The sequence below is a fragment of the Meles meles genome, chromosome 10 (genome assembly GCF_922984935.1).
Source record: "Meles meles chromosome 10, mMelMel3.1 paternal haplotype, whole genome shotgun sequence".
In the NCBI taxonomy this organism is placed as follows: Eukaryota; Metazoa; Chordata; class Mammalia; order Carnivora; family Mustelidae; genus Meles; species Meles meles.
The window spans coordinates 107,573,065-107,597,657 of record NC_060075.1 but is presented as its reverse complement, the minus strand read 5'-3'; the positions used below and the strand labels follow the sequence as shown (position 1 = coordinate 107,597,657).

Here is a 24,593-nt window from a genome sequence, read left to right as displayed (position 1 = left end):
AGAGCCCGATGCAGGACTCAGTCCCAGGACCCTGGGATCATGACCTGATCTGAAGACAGATATTTAATCCACTGAGCCACCCAGGCATTCTTATATTTGAATTCTTATTTGAGGACAAATTCTGCAATTTATTTTCATTATATAAGTTTGGTTTATAGTAGTGTTGTGTAAGTCTTCTGGGATTTAGGATAACTGGTTTGTGTGTGTGTGTGTGTGTCCATGATTGCAGTGTAGTTAAAGTCACGTTTAACGGGATACCTTGACGTGATCCTGAAAGTCTTTGAAATTGTAGATTCCAGTTTCTTGATGGAGGTATTGAAGAGTTTTAATTACTTTTCCATAAAAACATTGTGTATATTATAGACAAGATAGTATCTTGATATCCAATTTCCTAACTCCTGTCAGTCCTGTAAAAACATTTATTTTGATAGTTTACATGAAGAATATCATAGGCATGCATGAAATACTGTAAAATACAAAAATATGCACCAGTCAGGTGACAAATGTTTACATTAAGTGCTTACTATGTGCTTATTGTTATGTTAAGTAGTTGGGAAAAATAAAACCTATGCCCAAGGAACATTCTTTTTCTTTTTTTAAATTAACATATAATGTATTATTAGCCCCAGGGGTACAGGTCTGTGAATCTCCAGGTTTACACACTTCACAGCACTCACCATAGCACATACCCTCCCCAATGTCAATAACCCTACCACCCTCTCCCTATTCCCCTCCCCCCAACAACCCTCAGTTTGTTTTGTGAAATTAAGAATCTCTTATGATTTGTCTCCCTCCCAATCCCATCTTGTTTCATCTATTCTTTTCCTATGCCCCAAACCCCCCACATTGCATCTCCACTTCCTCATATCAGGGAGATCATATGATAGTTGTCTTTTTCCGATTGACTTATTTTGCTAAGCATAATACCCTTTAGTTCCAACCACGTCGTTGCAAATGGCAAGATTTCATTTCTTTTGATGGCTGCATAGTATTCCATTGTGTATATATACCACCTCTTCTTTATCCATTCATCTGTTGATGGACATCTAGGTTCTTTCCATAGTTTGGCTATTGTGGACATTGCTGCTCCAAACATTCGGGTGCACGTGCCCCTTCGGATCACTACATTTGTGTCTTTAGGTTAAATACCCAGTGGTGCAATTGCTGGGTCATAGGGTAGCTCTATTTTCAACTTTTTGAGGAACCTCCATGCTGTTTTACAGAGTGGCTGCACCAGCTTGTATTCCCACCAATGATGTAGGAGGGTTCCCCTTTCTCCGCATCCTCACCAGCATCTGTCATTTCCTGACTTTTAATTTTAGCCATTCTGACTGGTGTGAGGTGGTATCTCATTGTGGTTTTGATTTGTATTTCCCTGATGCCGAGTGACGTGGAGCACTTTTTCATGTGTCTGTTGGCCATCTGGATGTCTTCTTTGCAGAAATGTCTGTTCATGTCCTCTGCCCATTTCTTGACTGGATTTTTTGTTCTTTGGGTGTTGAGTTTGATAAGTCTAAGGAACAATTCTTAAACAAACTTACACATACATATTAACATCATCAAATTGGATATTGTGAAACAAAGTGGTAATTCTGTGATAAAGACAGATATCATCAGAGTAAGCTTTTTTTAAAAAAGAAACTTCTAAAAAGTATTTATTTATTTGACAGAGAAAGAGAGATCACAAGTAGGCAGAGAGGTAGGCAGAAAGAGAGGGGGAAGCAGGCTCCCCCATGAGCAGAGAGCCCAATGTGGGGCTCGATCCCAGGACCCTGGGATCATGACCTGAGCTGAAGGCAGAGGCTTTAACCCACTGAGCCACCCAGGTGCCCCACTCATGGAGATATTTTGTAAAAGTGGTTGCACAGAAACGAGGATCCACAGTTTGATGATGACTTACAGATTCATGGTGAGTAGCTATGTGACCTTGGGGGAGGCACTCAATCCCTCATAATTTCATTTTCCTCAATAGTAATTAAAGTGCCTCATGTACTTTTTGTGAGACTGTGATGAAATGGCACAGAGCACCAGCGCAGTTCCCAGCACACAGAACGTGCTCTGTACATGTTAACTATTATTCTTGAATCAATTGCATGAAATAGAAAGTGGCTAAGAAGATTCTTCAGAGGAATAAAACTCTCCTGTTCAGATGAAGGAGAACCTGATAGGGAAACTGAAATCTTGAGTGTTTGTTCTAGGTTTGGTAATGATTGGCTTTATGACCTTGGACAAGTTACTTGACCTTCTCAGTTTTCACATCTGTAAAGCAGGAATTTTTGCCTCAGACCCATTCAGCTTTAATATTTCCTTGGTGTACTTTAAGATGTATACAGTGAAATTTTCATATCATTAAAAATTTATTTTTTGATATTTAATGTAGTTACATGAAAGTAGAGAGAATAGTATAATGATTCTTGAGGTACATGTACAACCAGCTCACGGCCAATCTTATTTTGTCTATAATCCCACATATTCTCCCTCTCCTGGTTATTTAAAAGCAAATCTCAGATTTTATATCATCTCATTTCTAAATATTGCAGAATATATCCAAAAGAAAAGGACTCTTTATAAAGCAGCAACACCTAATACATGTAAATAAAAAAATGAGTATAATTCCTTAATATCATTAAATATGCAGTTGGTGTTCACATTGTCCCAATTCTCTCCCTCTTTCACTTTACAGTTTGTTATTTTGAATTGGGGTCCAAATGAAGTCTAGTCATTGCAATGGATTGTTATGTTTCTTTTTTTCTTTCTTTCTTTTTTTTTTTTAGATTTTATTTCTTTATTTGAGAGAGGGAGGGTGCACTAGTTGGGGCAGCAGGGATAGGGGGAGGGAGAAAGCAGACTCTCAGCTGAGCAGGTGCCTGTTGTGGGGTGAGGACACTGAGCCCAGGACCCTGAGAACATGACCTGAGCCGAAGGCAGATGCTTAACTGACTAAGCCACTCAGGCACCCTGCAAATGATCGACGTGTCTTAAATCTTTAATTTATGTAGTTCCTCCTCAGTCTCTCTTTTCTTGTAAGTTATTTGCTTAAAAAATCAGTTTGTCGGTTGAGTTGTTTGAATTTGCTGATTATATTCCCATTTGTTTAATTTTGTTTTTGTTGTTCTTTAAAAATTGACATCTGTAGTCTTGCTCAGATTTTGGTTTGATTTTTTGTTGTTGTTGTTGTTAAGACTATTTCATAGGGGGTGCTTGGGTGGCTCAGTCATTAAGCGTCTGCCTTCAACTCAGGTCATGATCCCAGGGTCCTGGGATCGAGCCCCGGGGAGCCTGCTTGTCCCTCTCTCACTTCTCCTGTTTGTGTTCCCTCTCTGGCTGTCTCTCTCTGTGTCAAACAAATAAAATCTTAAAAAAAAAAAAATTTCATAGACGGTGATGTGTAGTTCCACTAGGAGGCAGGTAAAGGCTGGCTCTTGCTCTCTTTGTGATGTTAGTAGTCATTGATGATGATTGCCTAGATCTCTTAATTCATTAGAAATTAGAAAATGATAACATCCTAATTCTGTCATTGGTTCCTCATACGTTGGTTGGAAAATTTCTATAAAAGGATAGCCTCTCATCAACTATGTGATTAGCTTGGATTAGTAAAGGCAAGATGCATGTAAATTCTTTCCCTTTATTTACTACCAGTTCTCATAATAATGAATTTATTTCCTCTTATCCTCCAAGGGTGACTGATGACTTAAAAAAATATCATTATGACTTTTCAGAATCTAACATATTTGATGTGTTTCAGTCCATTGCAGCTATTATTTTTATTCATACTCAAAATGATTTCATTTTTGGCTATTGTGGGCCTTTTAGGTGTGGATTCTGCATTTTTCTGACATGACCAGTAGTCTTTGATAGCTTCTTTGATTTCTGGTGTAACAAGATATTCTAGGTGGATTTTGTATGTTTCCTGTGCCATCCTGGAATCAACAATTTCTCCATGTAATCCTAGTTCCTTTTTGTAGGAAATGGCATTTAAAGACTGCAGTCTGGATGGAAGAATGCTCATTGCCACTGGATTAGTCTTTGGTTCTAGGCCTTTCCACGGAACAAATAAGAAAATAAATATTAAAAAAAAAAAATGAAATCCAGGGGCGCCTGGGTGGCTCAGTGGGTTAAGCCTCTGCCTTCGGCTCGGGTCATAATCTCAGGGTCCTGGGATCGAGCCCCACATTGGGCTCTCTGCTCAGTGGGGAGCCTGCTTTCTTCTCTCTCTCTCTCTCTACCTACTTGTCATCTCTGTCAAGCAAATAAATAAAATCTTTAAAAACAATAAAATCCATTAGTAGTTCTTAATCTATCATTTTAGATTCAGAAACACTTTATACACAAGAAAATGAGCAAAGAAAGAAACGAAGTCCAGATTCAGTGGATCTTGAAAATGTGGGGGTTAGAGGTATTGAAACTCAAGCAGTTGAAACTCTGCATAAAGCTTTTGGCCCCCCAAACTTTACTACTAGCCTACTGTTGACTGGAAACTTTTCCAATAACATAAACAATCAATTAGCACATATTTCATATGTTCATATATATTATGTACTGTATTCTTAAAGCAAGCTAGGAAAAAAGTTTTATTAAGAAAATCGTAAGGAAGAGAAAATATATTTACAGTATTGTGCTATGTTGGAAATAATCTGCATCTAGGTGGACCTGCATGGTTCAAACTTGTGCTGTCCAAAGTCAACTATATTTATATGCATTTTGAGGATGACTTTATTTATTGTAAAATATTTTGTTGCCTTCTGATCTTCTTTCAGGTAAATAATCTATTATTGGAATTTCTGTAATTGCTGAAATAGTCGTATTACCTATCTAGTGAATAGCATGGTATTCCTGTTTTGTTTTTGAGTGCATTAACAGGATAGATAGTAGTCCTCTTGGAAACCGCCTTCTTTATTGTCCTTCCTAGTCCATTATCAACTAAGTCTGTATTTTGAGGAAGAGTATCTTTACTAGACAGATGGGAGAGGTGGGGTCACAAGTAAAATGGCACATACAGAGGCCTAGAGGAATGAAAGAGCCTTGAATAATTGGAAAGCAGCTATACGAAGTATGACTTGCTTTGGAGGAGTGACAGGAGACAAGATGTATGGAGTAGTTAGGGGCCAGGTCACAAAAGACTCAGTCAGTCATATTAAGGAATTTTTATCCTGTAGGGCAACTTAATAAGAATTTAATAAAGGAAATGAATTGATCATAATTACATATTTGAAAGGTCTCTGTAGCCATGTGAACAATAAACTGAGACAGGGGGACCAGTAAGGAAGCTCTCCCAAGACATGAGGGGTTAGATGGATTTGAGAGTTAGGATATTGAGAGACATGGATCTCGCCGCCAGTGAGCTCAGCATTTATGACAAACTTTCAGAAACTGTTGATTTGGTGAGACAAACAGGCCATCAGTGTGGCATGTCAGAGAAGGCAATTGAAAAATTTATCCGACTGCTGCTGGAAAAGAACCTCAGCGGGGGCCACCCCAGTATCCTCTCCTGATAGCTACGTTTAAGGTATTTGTAACCCTGGGATTAATCTTGCTTACCGCCTACTTTGTGATTCAACCTTTCAGCCCATTACTACCTGAACTGGTGCTTTGTGACCGATTGGATATGGATAGGAACTGAAGGAATTCGTGACCGGCTGAGAAAAGAATCCAGGGTGCCTCTTCGGTTTCTGGGTTGTGCAGATGTGTGTGCATCAGTGACGTGAATGTGGGAGAGGGAGCAGTCTGGATCGGTGGCCTGTGGGGGTGACTAAGGTGGGGTGATACTTTCTGATTAGGGTAACTTTAAGCTTGTGGTACCTTGGACTTTTTTGGTGGGGATGTCTGTACACACACAAGCAAACATTTTTAGATATAAGGATTCAGACTTGGGTTAAAATCTTAGTTCTGCTACTTCCTATCCATGTGGCCTTGGACAGGTCACTTAACCTTCCTAAGCTTCAGATTTTATAGCTGTAAAAAGGGGATAAATGGTACCTAACTGGTAAGGTTTTTATGTGAATTAAGTGATCTTGTGGACAAACATATACCAGTGTCTAATATGTAATAACCTGATACATAGTCATCATTATTCTAGACAGGGGATTGCCAGTATCTTGTTTGGAGCTGCGGTAAGCATGAAAGCCATTAGAGAGAACACTGAAGATGAGAGGGGACCAAAGATGTATGGACTCCTGGGGGATGTCGGAAGTTGAACCTGGGGAATTTAGTTGCCTGGACCTTCCCATATTGTTCTTCTGCCCAAGCCCCAACCAGGTTATTTCAGGTATTACTAGAGGAAGTACAGTTTAATCTTTGTTTTATAGCCAGTAGAAGATAAGTGTTAGTTTATTTATTTATATTCATTCATCTGTTAATACACATTTACTGAGATACTGGTAGACCTTATTCTAGGTGCTGAAGATATCACAGAGAACACACACCCCCGTCACAGCTAACATTCTAGAGGAGAGAAATATATTCATCTGAAAAGTTAAATATCAGATAGTGATAAGTACTTTAGAGAGAATGAAAATATGACAAAATGCTAAGGAGTTCTTAGAAGCTTCTATTGGATTGGGTGCTCAGGGAAGGTGTGTCAGGATCACAAAATCAGTAGTAGCCCCCCATGTGAAGATCGGAAGAAAGACCATTCTAGGTCCCGCAGTCTTCAGGATGGAAATAAGTAAGCTATGGGTGTATTCAGAGAACAGCAAGAAGACCAGTAGGACCCATGATAGAGGGCAGTGGGGAAATCGATGAGATTAGGCCGGAGAGCAGACAATGACTAAGACACAAGGATACGGAGTTTGGATTTACTCTGGGTGACTTGGAAAGCCCATAGAAAGCACTGGGCAGGACAGTAGGACACTCTGATTTAGATTTTCGGGAGATCACTATGATCACAAGAGGCGAGCATGAGGGAGGGAGGCCAGAAGTAGGAGGCTAATGATAGAGGCTGTGAGAGATGCTTTATTTTGTTCCCTTTTCTTTTCTTTTCATGATTGAGCCAAATCCCCATGCCGGAGCTCTCAGCCACTTGGAAGCCCCACAGCTGTCCTTGAACTGATCCCCTCAGGAGAGTTATGCTGATCAGGGAGGTGCTGTGGGCCTGGGGTGGGGGGCAGAGACAAGCAGGGATTTGCTTGCTGAGGGCCCTTGACCTGCCTCTTCACCAGGGCTGCACGAACGGGATTTGAAATGTGTTCAGTTATTTTCTTCTGGGGAGAGTTCATAGCTTCTCTCCCCAGGTTGCCAAAGGCCTGTTTGGCCGTCAGAAAGTTAACCTTTGCTAGTGGGAGGTGTCATAGGAGTCATAGAAAGCAAAAGTACCAGTGGGAGTTCCTGCTTTCTAAGCACTCAGAAGTTAGGAAGAGAAAGAAAACACAGTTAGACACAATTAAGAAGAAAGGTGAGCGAAGCCAGGAGCGGGAAGGCCAGATCATCTGGTATTCAGGGCAAATAGTAAAAGAAGAAATCTTTTCCCTTTAGTTTCTTTTCCTCACAGTTTGGCTTGTATGTCTAGGAATGCATTTTGCTTTATAGTCAATGTTCATAAAAGCCACAAGATGGCGGGGTTGCTCCTTAAAATGAAAGTGAGCAAGGGGGTGGGAGGGAAGAGAGAGAGGAGAGAGATTGACAGAGACGGAGGGAGGAGAAAGGGAGGGAAAGAATGAATGTATGTGTAGTGTTCCTCTCTGATTTTTCATAACCTCCTTAATTTTCCTTGAACATACAATAATTTTACTTGAACATACAATAGAACTGACATGCTTAGATATTTTCTCTTTAATTTGGAGTTTGATCATGGTGCTTTTGGAGTTGTAAAGCTAGAATAAAATGAAAAAGAAGTACCTGGATCCCATCCTTACCATTTTTTTCAGCTCCTTATTAAATTATTAATAAATCACTCTTCACATTGCCAACAGAGTAAACTTTACGAAATACCATTTGATAATATCAGTTCCCTGCTTTAAAACTTTCTATTTATTGTCAGAAATATTTGTTGGTTGTCCTGATAATCAGTATTCAAATAGTTAAGTTTAAGTGTAAGATGAAAAGGTGGAATGATTTTTGACTAATACTGTTACAGGATGGTCAAGTACAATGGTCAAGAAAGAATTCTTGGAAAAAAAAAAAGAAAGAATTCTTGGGAGGTTGTATGGTACAACTTAGGAAGTTTATTTAAGTAGCACGGGGAGAGGACCCATGGGCAGAAAGAGCTGCACTTTTTGCTGTATGAAGCTGGCGGTTATATGCTTAGTGTTCAAGGGGGAGGGGATGTGCAGGGAATATTAGATTATAAATGTCTTCTTAGAATTTCTACTTATAGTTTTGCAAGATTTCTCTGGTGCTTATCATTCATTTTGATACAAACTGTCAGTGAGATGTGTAGGCAGTCACGAGACCCTTTTAGAATGTGGCAACCAGCACATATTTGATCTTTATAGAAACCGTGCAGGCTGTAGGTCAGCCTTCCAGGCTAAAGATGGACATTTTTCTACTTCTGTCCCTCATCAGTGTGTGTGTGTGTGTGTGTATTATATATATGTGTGTGTGTATGTATGTTGTATATATATGTGTATATGTATATACACTGCTTATATAATTATATATATATTATTGTCAGTTTCTTCTCTAAAATGAACAAATGCAAGTTTCCAAGTACAAAATCTTCCAATTTTTATATGTTTTTAACAACATAATTACAGTGCTTTGAATATTTATTCTTATCCATTCAACCTACCTTAAGGCAATCTTCTTTTTGTTATTCTCAATATGTTGTGGAAAGGGTAAGCTACTATGTTATTAGTATATTGATTAATGCATATTTATTAATGAAGTGTATTTAGCTCTCAATGTAAAATGTGCTTTGGTTATGCTTTCTTATCAAATAGAATCCTCATAAGAAATCTATGTGATAAATGTGAATATTGCCGTTTTACAGATGAGGAGATGGAGGACCAGGGAAATCAGATAAATTGTTAAAGACTTAGTAGTTCGCACAGGGATACTTTGAATCCAGGTTTTTTCAATCCTGAAACTCATCCTTATTCACTACGCCATACTACCTCCACACGAATAACTATATTTCTCTTTAAAAATTAAATTATTTTTGAGAGAGATAGAGAGTATGTGCACACTTGAGTTGCAGGGAAGGGCAGAGGGAGAGATGGAATCTTTTTTTTTTTTTTTAAAGATTTTATTTATTTATTTGACAGAGATCACAAGTAGGCAGAGAGGCAGGCAGAGAGAGAGGGAGGGAAGCAGGCTCCTGGCTGAGCAGAGAGCTTGATGCCGGGCTTGATCCCAATACCCTGAAATCATGACCTGAGCTGAAGACAGAGGCTTCAACCCACTGAGCCACCCAGGCACCCCGAGAGAATCTTAAGCAGGCTCCACACCCAGTGCAGAGCCTGATGCCTGGCTCTATCTGACCACCCTGAGATCATGACCGGAGCAAAATCAAGAGTTGGATCCTTAACTGACTCAGCCACTCAGGTGCCCCTGTTTCTCTTTAAAAGAAGTACTTGGGGGCGCCTGGGTTGCTCAGTTGGTTAAACAACTGCCTTCGGCTCAGGTCGTGATCCCAGAATCCTGGGATTGAGCCCCACGTCGGGCTCCCAGCTCCGCAGGGTATCTGGTTGCTTTTTCCTCTGACCTTCTCCCCTCTCATGCTCTCTCTCACTCTCTCTTTCTCTCTCAAACAAATAAACAAAGATCTTTAAAAAATATATCTGGGGCGCCTGGGTGGCTCAGTGGATTAAGCCGCTGCCTTCGGCTCAGGTCATGATCTCAGGGTCCTGGGATCGAGCCCCGCATCGGGCTCTCTGCTCCGTGGGGAGCCTGCTTCCTCCTCTCTCTCTGCCTGCCTCTCTGCCTACTTGTGATCTCTCTCTCTGTCAAATAAATAAATAAATACATTAAAAAAATATCTAAAAGAAGTACTTGGAAGTTGTAATTTAAAGTAATTAGGTATTTATGCCTTCTCTTTGTTGTAAACTGAACAAAAAAATTTGTATCACAAGACCACTATTATGGTGCACTTTTATTTAGTAAGTTGTTTGTTTTTCTGAGCATATTTTCCTGCAGGCCTTTGTTTAGAAGACTCCCCTGTTGGTGAGGGTCCTCGATTTGTCCCATTTGAGGGATTTGGGCTCCTGGCCAGATTCCTGAGCACCTGATTTTCCTCACTGAGAGCGGACTGAAACTTAATTCCTTCTCTTGACTTCCTGTTGAGATAACAGGTGGTTCAGGGAACACAGTGTTCCTGTCTTATGGTGGAGCTTATCTCTGCTCCAGGGGACCAGTTTAATGCTGGAGATACTGTTGTGTTAAAATTACTAGGGGCACCTGGGTGGCTCAGTGGGTTAAAGCCTCTGCCTTCGGCTCAGGTCATGATCCCGGGGTCCTGGGATCGAGCCCCACATCGGGCTTTCTGCTCCACAGGGAGCCTGCTTCCTCCTCTCTCTCTGCCTGCCTCTCTGCCTAGTTGTGATTTCTCTCTGTCAAATAAAAAAAAAAAAACAAAAAAAACTATTTTGCGGAATACTGGAAGCCTGGTGTAAGGTGCCCTTTATAGTTGTAAACTAGGTGCTCTGGAATATAAATTCACTCCTAATTCTTGGTATTAATTTCTGTATTTTTGCATAGAGAATATTGCCTTAACGTTTCCCATTATGTTCCCTACGTATCCCATTTGTGCTTATCTAAAGATTTAAAAAGTAACAGTTCAGAATTTACAGATTTTTTTTTTTTTTTTGAAATTGGAATACAAACATGACAGTAGGATTTTGTGTGACTGGTTTTTACCTGAATCAAGACTTTTTTTATGGTTTTACTTTGTTCTTCATATAATAGTTTTTTTAAAAAGATTTTTAATAAAAAATTTAAAAATTTTTTATTAACATAAAATGTATTATTTGTTTCAGGGGTACAGGTCTGTGATTCATCAGTCTTACATATTTCACAGTGCTCACCACTGCACATACCCTCTCCACCGTCCATCACCCAGCCACCCTATACCTCCCACCTCCCTCCACTCCAGCAACCCTCAGTTTGTTTCCTGAGACTGAGTCTGTTATGGTTTGTCTCCCTCTCTGGTTTCATCCCATTTCATTTTTTCATCTTTTCCCCCATGATCCTCTGCCTTGTTTCTCAAATTCCACATATCAGTGAGATCATATGATAATTGTCTTTCTCTGACTTATTTTGCTTAACATAATACCCTCTATTTCCATTCACGTCATTGCAAATGGCAAGATTTCATTTTTTGATGGCCATGTAATATTCCATTGTATATACGTACACACCGCATCTTCTTTATCCATTTATCTGTCAGTGGACATCTAGGCTCTTTCCATAGGTTAGCTATTATAGACATTGATGCTATAAATATTGGGGTTCAGGTGCCCCCTTTTCACTACATCTGTATCTTTGGGGTATATACCCGGTAGTGCAATTGCTGGGTTGTAGGGTAGCTCTATTTTCAACTTTTTGAGGAACCTCCATTCTCTTTTCCAGAGTGGCTGCACCAGCTTGCATTCCCACCAACAGTGTAGGTAAATAGTTTTCTACCCCCTCACTTTAAATATGGGGGTGTCTTTGGGTCTAAAATGAGTCTCTTGCAGACAGCATTATTGATGAGTCTTGTTTTATTTTTGTTTTTGTTTATCTAATCTGATACCTTGTGTCTTTTGATTGGGACATTTAGCCCATTTACATTCAGGATAACTATTGAAAGATATAAATTTAGTGCCATTGTATTGCCTGTAAGGTGACTGTTACTGTGTATTGTCTCTGTTCCTTTCTGGTCTATGTTACTTTTAGGCTTTCTCTTTGCTTAGAGCACCACTTTCAATATATCTTGTAGGGCTGGTTTGGTGATTGCAAATTCTTTTAGTTTTTGTTTGTCTTGAAGCTTTTTACCTTTCCTTCTATTTTCAGTGAGAACCTAGCTGGGTATAGCATTCTTGGTTGCATATTTTTCTTGTTTAGTACCCTGAATATATCATGCCAGTCCTTTCTGGCCTGCCAGGTCTCTGGCCTGCCAGATGGGTCTGCTGCCAATCTAATGTTTTTATCATTGTAGGTTACAGACCTCTTGTCCTGAGTTGCTTTTAGGATTTTCTTTTTGTCTCTGAGATTCATAAGTTTTACTATTAGATATCAGGGTATTGACCTATTTTTATTGATTTATTGATCTCTGTGCCTCCTGGATTTTGATGCTGTTTCCTTCTGCAAATTAGGGAAGTTCTCTGCTATAATTTGCTCCAGTATAGCTCCTACCCCTCTCTCTTTCTTCTTTTTCTGAAATCCCAATTATGCTGATTTTATTTTGCTTTATGGTAACACTTATCTCTTGAATTCTCCCCTCGTGATCCAGTTTATCTCTCTTTTTCTCAGCTTCTTTTTTTCTCATGTGGTCTGTATCGCTAATTCTTTCTTCTGCCTCATTTATTCTATCAGTAAGAGCCTCCATTTTTTATTGCACCTCATTAAAAGCCTTTTTAATTTCAACTTGGTTAGATTTTAGTTCTCCAGAAAGGGATTTTCTAGTATCTTCTGTGCTTTTTTCAAGCCCAGCTAGCATCTTTATAATAGTTATTCTGAACTCTAGTTCCAACATCTTACTAATGTCCATATTGGTTAGGTCTGTGGCAGTTGGTACTTCCTCTTTTTCTATTTTTTGAGGTGAGTTTTTAAATTTTGTCATTTTGTTAAGAGAATAATAGATGAATGAGAGAACAAAATGCTAAAAGGGTAACATTGACCCCAGAAACATATTTGCTAAATTAATCAGAGAAGACCTGAAACTGGAGGTGGGGGTGGGGAAAAAGAATATGATCAGGCTGGTGAATAGAACAGAGCCACACACGATATTGTGCATGTATTTTGGTCTATTGGAAGAAATTGTCACCCAAAATTTTAAAGAAAGGAAAATTTTAAAGAAAGAAAACTTACATATATACAAAAATAAGGATAAATATGATGAAGGGATGACTGTGACTATAAAAATGAAAATTAAAAAAGATTTTAAAAAAGGAATTGATAAGAGGTTGATTGAAAAAAGAAATAAAAAAGATTAAAAAATAATAAGGAGAGAATGTGATCAGGCAGGTTACTAGAACAAAGCCATACACTAGATTTAGGGTATATTTTGGTCTGTTATATGAATCCACATCCCAAAATTTTAAAGAAAGAAAAAAATATATATATGTACACATATATATACACAAAAATAAAATTAAATACAATGAAGGGATAGAATATGACTTTAAAAATGAAAATTAAAAAAAAAATAAAAAAAAGGAATTAATAAAAAGTTGGTTGAAAAAGGAAAGAAAAGGGGCACCTGGGTGGCTCAGTTGGTTAAGCAACTGCCTTTGGCTCAGGTCATGATCCTGGAGTCCTGGGATCAGGTCCTGTATCAGGCTCCCTGGTCAGCAGGGAGTCTGCTTCTCCCTCTGACCTTCCCCCTCTCATGCTCTCTCTCTATCTCATTCTCTCCTTCTCTCTCTCTCAAATAAATAAAATCTTAAAAAAAGGAAAGAAAAATTAAAAAGAAATAGAAAATGAAAAAAATAAAGAAAATGAAAAATATTAACTTTGAAAGACTAAAGAATCACGGGAAAAAAACCCATGAATTCTGTGTGCTATATTCCGCTATGGCTGGAGTTTTGCAGTTCTCATTGATCGGGAAACTTGGTCTTGGCTGGATGTTCTTGCTGATCTACTGGGGGAGGAGCCTGTTTTATTAATTCTCAGTTGTCTTTTCCCCAGGTGGAATTGCACTGTGAGGGTCCAGGCTAAGTAATCTGCTCTGGTTAGCTATATGTGACTTTTGTTCTCTGAAGGCTTTCTGTGCAGCTTTAGAGGATGAGAATGAAAATAGGGGCCTCCCACTCTCTGGCCCTGGAGCCAAGTGCTTGGCCCCTCTCCTCAGTAAGCCCTCAGGGAAAAACAGTGAATCACTCCTGTCTCCCTGGTCTCTGGCTGCACTCTCTACTCACCTGGCCTGTGACTGAGCATTTCTATCCTAGGCACATGATCCTGTTTGCAGTCTCCAAACCTAGCAGATTCTTGAGGTGGGCTCCTGTGGTGTGCTCCTGTGCTCCTCCTCCCAGGGGGAGGAAGGAGAGTCTCCCCGGATCTGCCACTTTTTGGGTCCCTGCTCAAGGACTAGTGGCCCAGTGGTGCTGCAGATCATAGTTTATGGCAACCCCGAGCTGGAAACCCACTCCTCTGCTCACTGGTTATGACTGGCTTCTCTTCTCCAATACCCGGGAGCTCTGCCACACTCGGGCCCCCTCAGTCTTTCTGTGACCCCGAGAGTCCTGAGACAACACTGTTCCATTGAGGGTTCCACCCCTGCTTAGCCACTGGAGTGATGTCCCTCAGTGGAGCAGACTTCTGAAAGTTCCAATTTTGTGCTCCACTGCTCTGTCACTTGACAGGAGCCGGCTGATGGAGTCTCCCTTCCCCTCATGGTCTGTCTTCCCATATATTGCCACAGATTCACTCTAAGTATGTCTTACCTTCCAGAAAGTGGTCATTTTTCTATTCATATAACTGCTGCTATTCTTTTCTTTGATCTCCTATTGAGTTTGTACGTGTTCATAATGGTTTGATAACTATCTAGCTGAATTCCTGGGAACAGATGAAATTTAGGTCTCTTATTCCTCCACCATCTTGGACCTCTGAGTCATATAATAGTTTTAACTGAAAAATAAATATAGTGGAAAGAAGACTGTCTATGAATAAATAATTATGGAAGTTGCTGATGGATTTATTATATGATTCTCTCTACTTTATGTGTGAAACTTTCCATAATAATGCATAAAGGAGATACATGTTGTGACATCTTTTCTGTCATCAGTAATGATAAATATAATTTAATCTTGAACTACTTTAATTTCTTAATTTTAAGTGATAATTTTATCTGGGGACTTTTTTTACATATCTATATTTCTTCTTTATTCCCAAGCCACCTGAGAAAAAATGACAAAATTGTGTATATTTAAAGTGCACAGCGTGTTTCTGTATCTTTGCTATTGTGAATAATGCTACAGTGAATATAGGAGTCCAGATACCTTATGGAGACACTGATTTTATTTTATTTGGATACCCAGAAATGGGATTGCTGAATCATAGGATAGTTCCATTTTTAATTTATTTTTTATTTTTTTATAAACATATAATGTATTTTTATCCCCAGGGGTACAGGTCTTTGAATCACCAGGTTTACACACTTCACAGCACTCACCATAGGATAGTTCCATTTTAAAATTTGTTTTATTGAGGAATTTTCATAATGTTTTCTGTAATAGCTACACCAATTTACATTCCTATCAATATTGCTGAAGAGTTCCCTTTTTTCCATGACCTTGCCAATATTTGTTAGCTCTTATCTTTTTGATAATAGCTATCCTAACAAGGATATGGTAATATCTCACTGTGAGTTTGATTTGCATTTCCCTGATGCTTAGTGAAGTTGAGCATCTTTTTGTAACCATTGGTCTTTTGTTATGTCTTCTTTGGAAAAATATTTATTCAGGTTCTCTTTGCCCATTTTTAAATCAGATTATTTGATTTTTTCGTGCTACTTGGTTGTATGAGTTTCATGTAAATTTTGGATATTAACCCTTTATCAGAAACATGGTTTGCAAATACTTTCTCTCATTCTGTAGGTTGCCTTTTCATTTCTGATTGTTCCCTTTGCTTCGCAGAAGTCTTTTGAGTTTAATATAACTCCATTTGTCTATTTTTGCCTATGGTTTTGGTGTCATATCCAAAAGTTATTGCCAAGGTCAGTGTGAAAGAGCTTTATCTTTATGCTTTCTTCTAGAAATTTTATTATTTCAGATATTATATTTAAGTCTTTAAACCATTTTGAGTTGATTTTTGTGTATAGTGTAAGATAGGGGTCGATTTCATTTTTTTTTTTTTTTTTTTTTGCATGTGGATATCTGTAATCCACAGACTGTCCATTACCATTCTGTGTTCTTGGTACTATATGCATGGGTTTATTTTTGGGCTCTGTATTCTGTCCATTGGTCCATTTGTCTGTTTTTATGCCAGTACCACATACTGTGTTGATGACTGTAGCTTTGTAATATATTTTGAAATCAGGAAGTGTGATGTCTCCAACTTTGTTCTTTTCCTGACCAGTAGCTTTGGCTATTTGGAGTCTTTTGTGGTTTCATATAAATTTTAGGATTATTTTTCTAATTCCATAAAAAGTGCCATTGGGATTTTGATAGAAATTATGTTGAATCTATAGATGGCTTTGGGTAGTGTTGATGTTTTAACAGTGTTAATTCTTCTAGTCCAAGAGCATGGGTTATCTTTCCATTTAATGTGTCTTCAGTTTCTTCCATCAGTGTCTATTTATAATCTTCAGTGTATAGATCCTTTATCTTTTTGGTTAACATATTACACATATATTTTTTAGAGATTTTATTTATTCATTTGAGAGACAGAGAGAGCACAAGTAGGGGGAAGGGGAGAGGGAGAAACAGACTCCCTGCTGAATTGGGAGGCTGATGTGAGGCTCAATCCCAGGACCTGGAGATCGTGACCTGAGCTGAAGGCAAATGCTTAAGTATCCATATCCAGTATTTTATTATTAATATATATCATTAATATAATATAGTAATATTTAACATTTAATTTATAATATTAATATATTAATATTTATCATTTATTTATTTTTATATATTTTAAATATATTTTTGTATATAATATATAATATATAAATGTTATATATTTATATATTTATTAATAATTTATCAATAAATCATTAAATATTTATTAATAATAAATATTTATTTATTTATTATTTATTATTTATTAATAATAAATATTTAATATATAATATATTAATAATATCCAGTATTTTATTATTTTTGGTACTACTGTAAATGGGATGGCTTTCTTCATTTCTTTCATATGATTTGTTGTTGGTATATAAAAGTGCAACAGATTTTTAAAAAATTTATGTATTTATTTGGGTAAGGGAGGGAGAAAACAAAAGAGAGCATGAATGGGGGAGGGGCAGAGGGAAAGAGAAAATCTCAGGCAGACTTCCCTCTGAGCACAAAGCCCCAAAATGGGGCTTGACCACAACCTGGAGATCATGACCCGAGCGAAACCAAGAGTTGGAGACTCTACCGACTGAACCCCTGAGGCACCTCAGATGCAACAGATTTTTGTATAATGATTTTTGTATCCTGAAATTTTACTAAATTTGTCTCACAGTTTTTTGATGGAGTCCTTAGGGTTTTCTCTATATAAGATCACATCATTCAAAACCAGTTTTACTTCTTTCTTTCTGATTTGAATGCATTTTCTTTTCCTTGCTTAATTGCTTTGGGTAGGTCTTCCAATACTATGTTGAATAGAAGTGGTGTGAGAGTAGGTACTATTGTTTTGTTCCTGATTTTAGAGGAAAAGCTTTTGGCTTTTCACCATTTCATATGGTGTTAGCTCTGGGTTTGGCATATATGGCCTTTATTATGTTGTGCTACATTCCTTCTATACTCAATTTGTTCAGAGTTTTTATTATAAATGGATGTTGAGGGGACGTCTGGGTGGCTCAGTGGGTTAAGCCTCTGCCTTCGGCTCAGGTCATGGTCTTAGGGTCCTGGGATCGAGCCCCACATCGGGTTCCCTGCTCAGCAGGGAGCCTTCTTCCTCCTCTCTCTCTGCCTGCCTCTCTGCCTACTTGTGATCTCTCTGTCAAATAAATAAATAAAATCTTAAAAAAAAAAGAAATGGATGTTGAATTTTGTCAGATGCTTATCTGATCTATTGGGATGGTCATATGATTTTTATCCTTCACTTTATGGATGTGATATATCACACTGATTGATTTGTAGATGTTGAACCATCCTTTCATTCCTGGAATAAATCCCACTTGGTCATGGTGTATTTAAAAATATTCTATTGAGGGGCGCCTGGGTGGCTAAGTGGGTTAAAGCCTCTGCCTTTGGCTCGGGTCATGATCCCGGGGTGCTGGGATTGAGCCCCACGTCGGGCTCTCTGCTTGGCAGGGAGTCTGCTTCCCTTCCTCTCTTTGCCTGCCTCTCTGCCTAATTGTGATCTCTGTCTGTCAAATAAATAAATAAAATCTAAGAAAAAAAATGTTCTATTGAATATGGTTTGCTAATTTTTGCTGAGGACTTTTGTGTCATTGGGGATATTGACCTGTAATTTTCTTTTCTTGTAGTGTCTTAGTTGGTTTTGGTTTCAGGATAATGCTGGCCTTGTAAAATGAGTTTAGTAGCTTTCCCTCCTCTTCTGTTTTTGGGAAGTATTTGAGAAGGGTTGATATTAATTCTCCTTTAGATATTTATAGTAGAATTCACCAGTGAAGCCATTTGGTCTTAGACTTTTGTATTTTAGGTTGTTTTTTGATTATTGATACAATCTCCTTATTAGTAATTGGTTGGTTCAGATTTTATATTTCTTCATGAATCATTCCTGGTAGGTCATATGTAGGAATTTATCCATTTATGATAGGTTGTCTGGTTTGTTGTTGTATAATTGTTCATAATATCCTTTGTATTTCTGTGGCATCAGTTGTAACTTGCCTTTCATTTCTGATTCTTCTTACTTGAGTTTTATCTCTTTTTTCTTAATTATATAGCTAAAAATTGTTTTCTTAGTTTTTCATATTTACTTGTTCTGATTTTTGTTATTTCCTTCCATCTGCTAACTTTGGCCTTAGTTTGTTCTCCTTTTTTCTAGTTCCTTGAAGTGTAAAATTAGATTGTTTGAGATCTCTCTTTTTTTCAGTGTAGGTATTTTTCACTGTATACTTCCCTCTTAGAATGGCTTTTGTATTTTATAAGTTTAGTTAAGTTGTATTTTCATTTTCATTTGTCTCAAGGTATTTTCTTGGTTTATCTTTTGATTTCCTCTTTGACCCTTTTTTTTTTTTTCAGGAGCATGTTTTTTAATCTCCATGTATTTGTGAATTTTCCAACTTTCTTCTTATAATTGATTTCTAGTTTAATACCTCCATGATCAGAAAAAGTGCTTGAGAAGGTTTCTGTCTTCTTAAATTAATTAAGACTAGTTTTGCAGCATAATATATGATCTAAGGTTTCAGGTGTATGCTTGAGCAAAATGTGTATTTTGCTGCTGTTGGATGGACTGTTCTATGTCTGTTAAATCTATCTGGTTTAATGTGTAGTTTAAGTGCAACGATTTCTTATTGATTTTCTTTCTTTATTATCTATCCATTGTTGAGAGTAGGGTAGTCAACTCTACTGGTATTGTATTGCTGTCTATTTCTCCCTTCATTTTTGTTAATATTTGCTTTGGGGCACCTGGGTGGCTCAGTGGGTTAAGCCTCTGCCTTCAGCTCAGGTCATGGTCTCAGGGTCCTGGGATCAAGCCTCATGTTGGGCTCTCTGCTCAGCGGGGAGTCTGCTTTCCCCCCCTCTCTGCCTGCCTCTCTGCCCGCTTGTGATCTCTCTCTCTGTTAAATAAATCTTAAAAAAAAAAATTTTGCTTCAAATATTTAGTTGCTTCGATGTTAGGTTCATAAATATTTACAAATGTTATATCTTCTCATTGGGTTGACTTTTTTATCATTATGTAATGCCCTTCTTTGTCTCTTATTGGAGTCTTTGGCTGACAGTCTATTTTACTTGATATAAGTATACCTACCCCTGCTTTCTTTTGGTTCCATTTGCATAGAATATTTTTTCTATCCCTTCATTTTCAGTCTCTGTACTTAAAGCTTAAATAAATTTCTTGCAGGCAGCATGTAGTTGGGTCTTTATAAAAAGAAATCCGTTTAGCTATTATGTCTTTTGATTGAAGAATTTAGTGCATTTGCATTAAGGTAATTATTGATAAGTATGGACCTTCCTGTGTCATTTTGTTAATTGTTTTCTGGTTGTTTTGTAACTGTTGTTTCTTTCTTCCTCTTTTGTTTTCTGTTATGATTTGATGATTTTCTGTGGTGCTAAGCTTAGATTTCTTTCTCTTTTGTATGTCTGCTATAGGTTGTTGCTTTGTACTATCATGAGGCTTATGTAAAATATCTTACAGTTATAATAGTCCGTTTTACTTTTACTTTTTAAAAAAATATTTATTTATTTATTTATTTATTTATTTAGAGAGCACACAGGAGCAGAGGGAAAGGGAGAGAGTCCTAAGCAGACTATCGCTGGGCATGGAACCTGATGTGGGGCTTGATCTCATGACTCTGAGATCACAACCTGAGCTGAAACCAAGAGTTGGACACTCAACTGATAATGCCACCCAAGTGCCTGTATAACAGTCTATTTTAAGCTGATAACAACCTAACTTGGGGTGTATGGAAAACTTCTGAATTTTTACATTCTCCCTTGATATTTTAAGTTTTTGATTTCATAATTTACATTTTTTAATGTATCCATTAGGAAATTACTGTGATTATGGGAATTCTTAATAGTTTGGTCTTTTAACTTTTTGTTTTGTTTTTTAACTTTTATATTACAGTTATAGAAGTGATTTACCTACCACCACCACAACATTAGAGTATTCTGAATTTAACTATATATTTACCTTTTCTGGTGAGTTTTATACCTTGACATGTTTTAATGTAACTAATTAGCACTCTTTCATTTCATCCTGAAGAACTCATTTTAACATATCTTGTAAGCCTGGTCTAGTGGTGATGAAGTCCTCTAGCTTTTGTTCGTCTGGAAAATTCTTTATCTCTTCTTTGATTTGGAAGGATAACTCTTAGATAGGGTGTCTTTGCTGACAACATTTTTTATTTCAGCACTTTGAATATCTTATTCACTCCCTTCTGGCCTACATGGTTTTTGTAAAATCCACTGATAGACTTATGACAATTTTCTTGCATGCAACAAGTTGCTTTTCTTTTGCTGGCTTTGTTTGTCACCTTTGACAATTTAATTATAATGTGTCTGCATATGAATCTCTTTAGATTCATCTTATTATTATTATTTGGTACTTTTTGGGCTACCTGAATCTGGACATCTTGTTTTTTCTTTCAGATAAGGACAGTTTTTTTTTTTTTTTTTTTTTTTTAAAGATTTTATTTATTTATTTGACAGAGAGAGAGATCACAAGTAGGCAGAGAGACAAGCAGAGAGAGAAGGGGGGAAGCTAGCTCCCCGCCGAGCAGAGAGCCCCATGTGGGGCTCGATCCCAGGACCCTGGGATCATGACCCGAGCCGAAGGCAGAGGCTTTAACCCACCGAGCCACCCAGGCGCCCCGATAAGGACAGTTTTGAGGCATTTCTTTAAATTTGCTTTTGCCTCTTCCCCTCTCTCTCTTCTTCTTTTGGGACCTCTTCAATGTGAATATTTTTCTTTTTGATGATGTCCCATAAGTCCCTTAATCTATCTTCGCTCTTTTTCCTCTTTGCTTCTCTGATTAGGTGTATTCCATTGCCTATCGTCTAACTTGCTGTTCTTTTCTTCCAGTTGATCTAGTCTGTGGTTGAGTGTCTCCATCAAATTTTTCACTTCAGTTATTATATTCTTCAGCTCTATCATTTCTGTAGCACTTTTTGATATTCTCTCTCTTTGTTGAAATTGTCACTTTGTTCATACATCACTCTTCTGATCTTGGTGAGCATCTTTATGTTATTTTGAGGTCTCTATCAGATAAATAGCTTATTTCTATTTCTGTCAGATCAGTTTCTGGAAATTTACCTTTTTCCCTTGTTTGGAACATATTCTTGTTTCTTCACTTTCTTTGATTCTTTATGTTGGTTTCTATATATTAGCTAAAACAGCCACCTTTCTCAGTCTTGAAGATGTAGGAGTGTACATCTCCAGTGTAGGAGATGACTCTCATCAGTCAGTCTGGTCTGAGCGCCAGGTTCCTTCAGATCTTTATGATTGCCTTTGTTCTTTGTGGCTCCTCGTGGTTGGGGGTGTGCCAAGATCCATCTGTGTCCCCAGGGGGATGATAGCAGTTGGCACCTAGATACATGTTGATTAGAGGCTGGACCTCAGACAACAGCTGGGAAAGTATGCAGTCAAACCCTTCTGGGGAGAAAGGTAAAACACCTGGTGAGAGACCGGTGTTTGTGCCTTCTCCTTCTGCACCGAGCTGGGATGCATAGCCATGGAGTTTGCTCCTGAGCCTGTTTAAAAACTGCTTCTTTGTCTGGTATAGCCCGTGTCTGCAAAACCCATTGGCTGTCAGAGCCAGGTGATCTGGGGGCCCATCCCTTGGGCAGTAGGTGCAAAGGCTGATGTGCCAGACATGTGTAGAAGCTCTTTCCAGAGAGACACTGCTTACCTCATATTGGAGTGAGCGTGAGTGTGACCCACTAGCTCTTTTGGGTTCCAGGAGCGATTGCAGTGAGCACCTAGATATATGTCAATTACAGTCCAAATCCTCAGGTAGCAGCTTGTAAAGTATGCATTGAGACCTCTTGCAGGGAAAGACTGGGAGATGGATGGTTTTGCCTGATCCCTCTGTGCTGATCCCTGGAAAGATACCTGTGGTTAGTGCTCCTGTGCCTGTCAACAGCTTCTTTTTCTGTTTGTTATGGTCAGATGGGACGCGTGAATGTAAGCTCTGCTTGGTCTTACAGCTAGGTACTTCAGAGGCCTGCTCCTCACGTGGGAGCCTTTAAAGTTGGGGCCCCAGACATGTGGTCCAAACCCTTCACTCTTTGAAGAGAAGCTATGAGTTGGGGGCTCCCTCCTGAATATATGGTGTTGTGCCTGGAGTGGGGTTTAAACACCCATTTAGATGCGGGTATTTTCTTTATCACCAATGCGTAGGAGTCAGACAAATAGTTCTGGATTTCTCTCAGAGGGAATTGCTCCACGTGGCGCTGTACATTTGTCGTGTCTGTGAGAGGAAGACAATTCAGAAAGCTCCCATATTGCCATTTTGGTAAAAAACAAAACAAAACAAAAACTTCTTTAGTTTTTTTTTTTATTAAATTTAGTTGTTATAGATTGTTTTTTTTAAAAATTATTTTATGTGACAAGTATTCATTCATTCATTCATTTTTATCAGTGAGTGTTATTAAATTCTTCTCTAGATGCAGTGAATCAAATAGAAAAAAGTTTGGAGCACAGATTTAGGTAGGAGAGGAGACAGAAAATAAATCAATAAACACATAGCTATATTATATATCTTGTAATAAGTGCTACAGAGACAAATGTAAGGGGGATTAAAAGTGAGAAGTGAGAGCGCTCTTTTACAAGAGTTCTCTGGGGAAGCTCTTTCTGGTAAGGAGATGTTTGAGTACAGATTTGGAGGATGTGAGAGAGTGTGAGGTGTGTGGATCTATGGCGTGAAAAGGAGGGAGAGCATTTCAGGTGCCTGGAGAAGCAAGCAAAGGCCCCGAGGTACCTCTTTTTGATCTTTCTAAAGTGAGGTATGCAGGACATTTCAGCTAATAGCTGATGGCTATTCCATGTGTCCTCTCTGTGGTTGATAACATAGGATATGGAGACAGATTCATGTAGCACCTGAAATAACCTTTTTCATTCAATAGTAAGTGCCAGGACTGGAGGAGAGCAGGAGAAACTATTGTGTTCTCTTGATTTTTGCTGATGGCCAAAAAAAAAAAAAAAAAAAAAAAGGAAAAGGAAAGAGAAAGAGAAAAGAAAAAGTAAGACCTTCACTTTCTTTTTGTAATCTTAAAAAGCACTGCTAGGTTATATAATCGTATTGTTTATGATCAAAAATTTTAGCTGGGGCACCTGGGTGGCTCAGTTGATTCAGTATCTGCCTTCGGCTCAGGTCATGAGCCCAGGGTCCTGGGAGCTAGTTCTGCATTGGGCTCCCTGCTCAGCGGGAGCCTGATTCTCCTCTCTCCTTGCTCCTCCCTCCGTCCCCTGCTCATGCTCTCTCTCTCTCTCTCTCTCTCTTTCTCTCAAATAAATAAATAAAATCTTTAGAAATAAATTTTAGTCATCATTTATATATATGTATACACACACAGACACACACATATATGAAAAATGTAAACAGAATCCAGAGAAACACTATTTTATTTTACTTTGTTATCGTTTTGTATAAAACAAGAGTAGCATGTATGAATGGAGCTGGGAGGCAAGATTGAATAAGTGAATCAGGCTCAGGCATTAAGGAGTAAGAGTCACGGAGGAATGGCAAATTGGAGAATTTGTTTCCCTGTATAAAGGGAAGAGCTGTTATTAACTCTAGTTGATTGTTGTGTGGGCCTCGTTTTGAACTATTTTCTGATATTTCAAGAAATTTGCATTTTATGTGCTATCTCCTGCTTCTTTAAAATGTTGGAAACTAAATGAAGACATTTTAGGTCCCTTGTCAGGCCAGACAGAACATTCATGCAGTGGGATCTTGCCCTCAAGTTACCAGTTTGCAATGTTTTGGGATATAAGATCATGAATAATTTTTATTGCTTCCTTTTCAAGGGGTACTGTCAATCTCATAGTAATAAATTGCTCAAGATTTCTGGCTACAAACATGTCATTGTACTCTTGCTCTCCTTGCACGATGCTGCTGACTGTATCCATTCTTCTCATTTTAGGGTATGGCCAGACAGGCCCACTGTCTCAGAGAGCTGGTTATGATGCGGTTGCCTCTGCTGTTTCTGGTCTGATGCATATCACAGGGCCCGAGGTAGGCA

The 24,593-nt window shown here is 38.3% G+C and overlaps 1 protein-coding gene across 6 annotated transcripts in view; it reads left to right on the top strand.

Annotated features, from left to right (window-relative positions):
- SUGCT (succinyl-CoA:glutarate-CoA transferase) overlaps positions 1-24,593 on the top strand; it is a 793,120-nt gene that overhangs the window by 92,935 nt on the left and 675,592 nt on the right. For all 6 annotated transcript variants that reach the window (XM_046021135.1, XM_046021134.1, XM_046021133.1 and 3 more), the window contains exon 7: positions 24,495-24,586. In XM_046021135.1, coding sequence (XP_045877091.1) covers positions 24,495-24,586 — 92 coding nt within the window. The remainder of the gene's footprint in view (positions 1-24,494; positions 24,587-24,593) is intronic.